The sequence below is a fragment of the Hippocampus zosterae genome, chromosome 1 (assembly GCF_025434085.1).
Source record: "Hippocampus zosterae strain Florida chromosome 1, ASM2543408v3, whole genome shotgun sequence".
Classification (NCBI taxonomy): domain Eukaryota; kingdom Metazoa; phylum Chordata; class Actinopteri; order Syngnathiformes; family Syngnathidae; genus Hippocampus; species Hippocampus zosterae.
The window spans coordinates 10,127,979-10,135,769 of record NC_067451.1 but is presented as its reverse complement, the minus strand read 5'-3'; the positions used below and the strand labels follow the sequence as shown (position 1 = coordinate 10,135,769).

General features: G+C 41.8%; 1 protein-coding gene across 2 annotated transcripts; it reads left to right on the top strand.

The window, feature by feature from the left end:
* Nucleotides 1–2,358: 2,358 nt before the first annotated feature.
* arr3b (arrestin 3b, retinal (X-arrestin)) lies at nt 2,359–7,776 on the top strand. Of its 2 annotated transcripts, XM_052069530.1 has the most exons (17): nt 2,361–2,461; nt 2,584–2,615; nt 3,448–3,478; nt 3,631–3,691; nt 3,781–3,825; nt 3,902–4,095; nt 4,185–4,244; nt 4,322–4,398; nt 4,469–4,604; nt 4,673–4,757; nt 5,401–5,473; nt 5,549–5,686; nt 5,847–5,924; nt 6,016–6,039; nt 6,114–6,163; nt 6,276–6,418; nt 7,374–7,776. In XM_052069530.1, the coding sequence occupies exons 2-16, from the start codon at nt 2,608–2,610 to the stop codon at nt 6,281–6,283; spliced, it is 1,068 nt and encodes a 355-aa protein (XP_051925490.1). In that variant the 5' UTR covers nt 2,361–2,461; nt 2,584–2,607; the 3' UTR covers nt 6,284–6,418; nt 7,374–7,776. The 2 variants fall into 2 exon arrangements, with proteins under 2 accessions (XP_051925428.1, XP_051925490.1); XM_052069468.1 differs by lacking the exon at nt 6,276–6,418 and having other exon boundaries at nt 2,359–2,461.
* The last annotated feature ends 15 nt before the right edge of the window (nt 7,777–7,791 follow it).

Below are 7,791 nucleotides of genomic sequence, written 5' to 3'. Positions count from 1 at the left end.
TTGGACCCCGTTACTGGGACAAATCCACTCTAAACCCACCTCAGACGTAAGGATAATCTTCTAGGACAGTCTCATGAGACCTAAAACATCTTTGGTTGGAGAGGGGTGACAAAAACCTCCCGATTGTCTCTCTGTGTATACACTCTTAAACATAAGCATAGCTGAGCTTAGGATAGAATGCGTTCCTGTTATAGCAACAAAAGCTACATGACCGCCTAAATTCGGTACGCTGAAGACCGTCCTTACTAAAACAAGGTCATTCCACATGGCTGAAATACGTTGGGAACACCCAGGAAAGTTCACCGTCTAAATTAAGCGTGAACCTAAAACAGCACGAGCTTAACCATAAGGAGATTAAAGGTCGACTTGCATGTGAGACCTCGCTCAGGCACAGCGAAGGAAAGCAAATTCAAGCAAAAGAGCAGGAAGGAAAGATACTTGTTGCAGAACACTCATCCATCCTCCGGAACACAAATATTCTTTTATTATGAAAGAAAATGCAACGGATTTCCCATGATAACTGACGAGACTTGGAAAAGATTGACTTTAAGTTTAGGTAACAGCCTGTCTACCGTTATCCTGGCAAACTGTAAACCAAGTTTGGTAATGCCTCGTGCGGTGAAATGTTAAAAAGCTTGCACTCCAGATTGTCATCAAACAAGTAAGAGCTTTGCTTGGTATAATGTCTGCAAAGTGAGGGCAACTCTTGCTTTCCGAGGCTACATAAATGCCCCCGTGTTCCACATTTCGGAGCCAAAATGAATAGTTTGCCTTCAGGTTTGTGAAATTCTTTCTGCTTTTCGCTTGAATGCAAAGTGTCCCTTGGCTTGAAGATTCAGACCGTATGTATCATGGAGTCTATCCGTTTGACAGTTCAAATGACATTACCCACTGTGCCTAACTGACTTTAAGCAGCTCTTCAAGCCTTGCCGCAGGATATCGGCTGCAAGGAGGCCAGCGTTTTAATTCTGTTCGACTCTCAACGTGTCAAAATCTTCTACAGAATCCGCCTCACTCATTAATCAATGAACTTGGCCCGAAGAAGTGTGAAAATCCGGCGCAGATCCACCCACAGATTTACCCCAGTGGCCTTGCGCTATGGAGAACAGTTGACACTCGGGCGGATCACAAGAGGCAAATGTGGGCCTTGGTGATACCCAGCGCGACGATGACATCACTAGACGTTGCATCAGCTCGACAAATCTAATGAAAAACCAAATGAAGATTCTGCCGACGCAAAGATAACAACGTTCACTGTTAAGTGAGCAATCTTATCATTATTGTAGTTGGACTGCAAAAGGGTCAGCGTCCATTAAAAAATAAGTGTTTTAAACATGGGATTTGTTAATCAAACACATTTAACAAAAGAGTGATGAAAGTATGTGTGCTAGGTACATCGGTATACATTTAAGATAAGATATCCTTGATTTGTCCCACACTGGGGAAATTTACAGCCTCCAGCAGCAAGAATGTAGGTAGAAAGAAGAAAGAAGAAAAAAAAAACCAACAAACACCGTTCAATTAAGTGCAAAATGGATAAATCGCAGTGCTATTTACAATTGTCTTTCACATCGTTTACTTATATTTATTATTATTATTATTGTTGTTATTCCTGCAATCCTACGACCAAAATGACATTTTAAAATTTGTGAGAACAAGAGCAAGAAAAAAAAAATCACATTCTGACTTTCAAGCCTAAACATAAGTCTGTTTTATTTACATTGTGGCTTTTCGATTCCCCCGTAATAAAGGTAAACGCCATGGATTGTGGCAGTAACTGGCAAAGGGAATTCCACGAATTGCAGAGTCTCATTATTTTAACAGCAGTGCACCAGCGTTTAATGCGGCCACAGATTGTCGGCAGCTCGGTCAAGGAGCCATCTGTCACTTTGGCTGCCATAACAACCAAAATCCAACTAATACCACTCTTAAAAAGACGTGCCTATCCTATTCACAAAACAATCTTTGAAGATTAGGCTCTCGCAGTACTTTTAAACTCATCAATAATTGTGATTACTGTATTAGAATTACATCGATACATGATCTGTGAGTTGTTGGAGGGTTTTCGTCCGTTTTTGTAATTGTTACTCCATAGAGAAATATTAACAATGTAATTTAAGTTATGTGCGATAGAATTCAGCAGTGCAATTAGGCTGCAGAAAATAACCACACAACCAACATATCTAAAGAAGAGGATTTGGCTGTTCACCAAAAGGGCTTTTTCTTTGGAAGTCACATAACCCAGAAATTATTTTTACACCCCGCGAGCACCAAAACCGCCGTGTTGTAATCAATTAATCAGATTGAGTGGAAAACAACCTCTCCTTAAAACACAGTTTTAAGATGACAAGAGGACTACGGAGGTCAGAGGTCAAACTATAAAGGGCAACGGGGAGGGAGTGAGCGACACACTCACACGGCGCACAGTTAACAGACTCACGACGGAGGAAGAACGACAGTGGTGAGTGAGGTGTTTTTCTCTTCATTTAATTTTCTTAGGTTAATTAATTGTCATGATTTGGGGGAGAGAGACTGATATTTGACTTGACTGTTTTTCTCCCCTCGCCCCTCCCCCACACGCAGACCGTATTTTTTTTCACCTTCAAAATGTCAAAGTAAGTATTTTGAGAATAGAATTGTCTACTGCATACATAGTCATGATTCTGTTTTGAATAATATATTGCATTTCTTTAGACATTTTAACCAGTTTAATGATGGATACTGTTTAATTCAAGGAAGTAGGTGCTGCGCCTCGCTCCACAAAACGCAATTCAATATGAGAAGATTCAAGGACGTAACGAATTTAAAATGCCACGATAAAACTTGATTCGATTCAGTGGGACCCCGATTCGATTCAATATGGTGCAGTTGTGGCTTTTGTCATGCTTATGCAATATGTGTAGCGACGATGCTTGGTAGTTTCTGGTATGCTAAGAGTTTCTGTCAAAAGGGTTGAAAACAAACCAAGTCGGCTTCATCCAAGTGAGTCAACATGTTGACTCGTGGATACCGCTGGAATTATGGGGGAATCGAATCAGAAATTTGCAGATTTGATCGCGGATAAAACACCTTCACCGTGTGGCCTATCTAACGCCTTTCGTACATGAATAATTCCTGATTAGGGTGGATCGTGGCAATTTGATTGATCTCACAGGACATGTTTACAAAACAGCGGGAAAACTTTTTAACTCGATTATATGGCACACAACAGATGAGAAGAATGCGGAGGATTAACATGCTTGACATGAGCACTTAGGATCGTCCTGGAAGGTTATGTCATTTAATAGAAGGGGCGATATAGTCAAATAATATATTAAAAACTACCAGTTCGACTTTCATTAAAATACGAAACCTCTGCATTATGATATCCGACCAAATCATTGAGAGGACTGATTTGATCTTCCTAAAAGTGGATTTAGAATGAGAGTCTGTTTCCCTCTGCTCCAGAGTTTTCAAGAAGACCAGCGGCAACGGACATGTAAGTGGCCTCTGCCAGATAGTTATTACGGAACACTCTTGGGGATAGGACTGCCGTTGCTTTTTTTTCTCCAACTCCTTAAAATAACTCTTAAAGTCTCGCGACCTGGTGGAGAAGAAACTTTGAAATGCTTGCTTTTCCATTTCCCTCAGATTGCCTTGTACTTAGGCAAGAGAGACTTTGTGGACAATGTGGATTCGGTGGAAGTGGTCGGTGGGTGGCAAAGTTCAGCCTTTCCTCGCACGTACTGTGTAATTTTGTCTCCATGGAGCCTAATGTCGTTGATCCTTTCTCAATCCCAGATGGAGTTGTTAAAGTGGATCCCTCCGGACTCGATGGCAAAAAAGGTACTTGATTATCACCGGTCCGACTTGCAAAGCTGGCCAGAAGCAGCACTCTCGATTGAGTCTCTCTCTTTTGTAGTGTTCGTATACCTTGCTTGTGCCTTCCGCTACGGAAGTGACGATTTGGACGTGATCGGACTGTCCTGCAGAAAAGATATCTGGATAAATCGCGTTCAGGTTTATCCGCCCACAGACGGCAATGCAACAAAATCACCTATGCAGGAATCCCTCCTGAAGAAAGTCGGAGAGCAAGGGTATCCCTTTGCCTTCCAGGTGAGGGAGCATCTTATTTTCTTCCCAGCTCACGATCGCGACTTCATTTCTTTATCATCTTGCAAATGTCTTGTTCCTCCCGGTCTCAGATGCCACCGAACCTCCCCTGCTCAGTCGCCTTACAACCTGGGCCGAATGATTCTGGCAAGGTACTACAGCTGACGTCTTGATTTTCACCAGTATGTCCCTGGCCTTGAAACTTCACTCCGATGTCCTCCCTCTGCAGGCTTGCGGCGTGGACTTTGAGGTCAAAGCTTACATTGCCAACGAAGCAAACAATGCTGACGAAACCATCGCAAAGAAGTACGTGTGCCGTGTGTTTCCCAATCAAGACAGTGTCGTGTTACGTTCATGATAAACATGTCTGCCTTAGGGACACTTGTCGCCTGATGATTCGAAAAATCCAGTTTGCACCAACCAAAAATAACGCCGGACCCAAGTCGGAAATCACCAAGCAGTTCATGATGTCGGACAAACCCATTCACATGGAAGCCTCCCTCGACAAAGAGGTGGCGGCAAATAATTTTGGTGGTAACATTCAGTTACTAAATTAATCTGATGATGTCCCTCTTTCCAGGTCTATTACCACGGCGATCCCATCACTGTTAGTGTAAAAATCAACAACGAAACCACAAAAGTGGTGAAGAAAATCCAAATCATAGGTGAGCATAAGGAATTTGTCCAGGCTAAACACATTGAACAGACCGACCCCTACCTCGTCTCTCTGCTCACCATGCATACCAACACTGGCAATCACCGCCCCAGCAGTTTCATTAATCTCTTTGTTTGCAAGGTCCACACTAATTTTGGTCGATCCTTTCTATTTTCTGCCACAAATGACTACAAGACACGGTAACAAATAATAAGATAAGATATCCTTTATTTGTCCCACACTGGGGAAATTTACAGTCTACAGCAGCAAGATTCTGGGTAGAAAGAAGAAAGAAGAAGAAATATAATAATAAATCAACAAAGCCCACTTCATTCATCCGAATATCATTGTTTCGATACCGTACACAATCACCGCACCTTTTTATTCACCATATTCCTCCCGCGTCACGTATTATGTAAATGTCACTATATCACATTGTACAGTTTGGTTGCACACGTATTTTAATTTGCTTTCATGTTTGCTTTATTTTTTTTTACTCTGCGGCCAGGTCACAAAGGATCATCTATTTTAGATTGCCTTACCTGGCTAAATCACAGTTAAATAAAATTGAATGTGATCCTTGAAGGAAAAGCAAGAAAGCCCGGGTGCAATGCTAATAAATGTATGTTTTGTTTTGGTTTGTTTTCTTTTAGTCGAGCAGCTGACAAATGTGGCGCTGTATTCCTCTGACACTTACACAAAGCCCGTCTGCACAGAGGAGTTTGGGTAAAGCTTGTGCCTAAAAAGGGAAAATATTGTTTCCATCTTCCCACAATGTATTCCACTTTTTTTAACCCACAGGGAGACAATTAACGGCAATTCTACATTCGAGAAAACCTTCCAAGTGACCCCGCTGCTGGCCAACAACAAAGAGAAGCGCGGACTGTCAGTGGACGGGCGCCTAAAAGACGAGGACACAAACCTGGCCTCCACTACCTTGTAAGAGCTTTGAGCAGAGGGCTTACGCTGAGCTCAGGACAGTCTTTTCATCCGCTTATTGGGTGATGGAGATACAACGCCGTGTTGTGTCATCCACTTATCGGGTCTTAAGAGCAAATCCTCAAGGTGTAAAAGGTCAACTATTTCCGTCTTCCCACAGGAGTCAAGATAATAAGGAGATGCAGGGAATTCTCGTGTCGTACAAAGTCAAAGTCAACCTGATGGTGTCTGGAGGAGGGTAGGGTTTCATCATTTGTCATGTCAATTGATTAAGGCTGTGCTCCATTGTGAAAACCAAGTCTTCATTTTATTGTTTGTCTCCACAAAAGCCTGCTGGGTGGCCTTACATCGAGGTACATGCAACCCCGCTTCTAAACAAAATATTTACATCTGCCTTCTTACAAATGTTACCCGACTTGTTTTCTAGTGACGTCGCGGTCGACCTCCCGTTGACGCTGATGTCCCCCAAGCCAGCAGGTGAGCTTAGCTTCATTCTTCCCATTTTTTTAATCTATATACATCACATTTGATTGACTGTTTTTTTTTTTTGTTTTGTTTTATTTTTACCCTCCAATGTCGCATATGGCAGAAGTGTAAGTTAACCCGGGCTGAAGGCAAACACGTCCATGTTGTATTGTGATGCCCGCGATGGGTTGTTTGATTTCTTTTCTCTTATGTGTTTGTGTATTTTATGAACCACAGCCAATTGGACTAAAGGCCTCTTTAGCTCAGGTGAGGTCATCATCATCGGTGTAGTGCATTCTGCTACAGTGTCAATTTTCAGTTCTGTTTATAGTCTGTGCAACAACAGCTCAACATTCAGTGTATCCGTCAATCTAGCTCATGTTTGTAACTGTCATACAGGTCCAAAAATAAATGCAATATTGTTGCTTCTATAACACACACAAAAAAAAACGGTCACACAGTCTCAACATTAAAGGCAGCAGACAACAGTTTTTGTAATCGAGAGCACAGTATATGCAATTGGTGACAGTCATACAAGTGCAGAAAAGTAAGTCTCGTTTGCCCATCAAGTTTATGTAATAAACAGAATTTCTGTCATACTTGTTTAACCAGAGCATAGCAGATCCTGTCAATCGCTGCCATTCATGTTGGTCGGGGATTAAGCCCTGCCGCAAGTAACAACAACAACAACAAAAAAGTACGAATAATGGATACCACCCCCCTAAAAAAATTTTTGAATTGCCAATAGTGTCCATGCCTTGACTGATACTCAAAGTTTAAATCAATCCATGACTACCCTTGCAACTCAAAATGCTTCCATCTCAAATCATTTTTCACCATTAAAATAAATGGAAATGCTATTTTTCTGTTCCAGTCCCACATTGTGCCCCTTCTGGTATATGTGCTTTGGCCACCTAGGGGCAGTATAATAGAGAAACAAAAGAAGTTTAACATGTGACTCGCTAAGATGCAGTAAATGTACTCGTTTTTCATTACGAGGATAAATAGTACGAATTTTCTCATATCATCTGTCTACATGTGTTGCTGCACCGCTTGTGTTTAAATACCCGCAGCTTCAAGAGTCCAATTTGGAAACAGCAAAATAAATAACTACATGAGAACACAAGGGGCTGGTCCAACACATTTCATGTACAGGCAGATTAACAATTACAGTACCTTGACGTGGACTCCAGAAAGCCTTAAAATCCCCATGTGATCACAGAACGGACATCGCCATCGAGCCAATGGATGGATAAGACGTCGCCATGATACAAACAGCAGAACAACAATAGAAGCCGATGGCTGTGAAGGACAAACAACAGGAGCCTCGCTTCCTGTGCGCGCACACACAGTGTATTCGTAGAGGTATTGCTGTGAGAGCATCTGCGTGACATTTGATAGCTTTGGACAGAAATAAACCCGCTCAGTGTTGCTTTGATTTCTGAAAATGTCTCCTAGTGTAGAACGTGAGATTTTCTTTCAAATTGTTATTGTTATGACTGTACCCTTTAGCATTACAATGTATAGGGACAAGTATGATGAGTGAATGTTAACGTGGGAATGAATGCACATGACTGTCTTTCTTCAGAGTTGATTGTAGGAAATAAAAAAAAGTTTCCTCAGTACCTACCTTACTGCTT

What these genes read in the sequence shown, in the direction of transcription:
- arr3b (XM_052069468.1), top strand. An exon ending in CGGACTCGATGGCAAAAAAG is followed by an intron (nt 3,826 to 3,901) that starts GTACTTGATTAT and finishes TCTCTTTTGTAG; the next exon opens with TGTTCGTATACCTTGCTTGT. An exon ending in AACCTGGCCTCCACTACCTT is followed by an intron (nt 5,687 to 5,846) that starts GTAAGAGCTTTG and finishes GTCTTCCCACAG; the next exon opens with GAGTCAAGATAATAAGGAGA.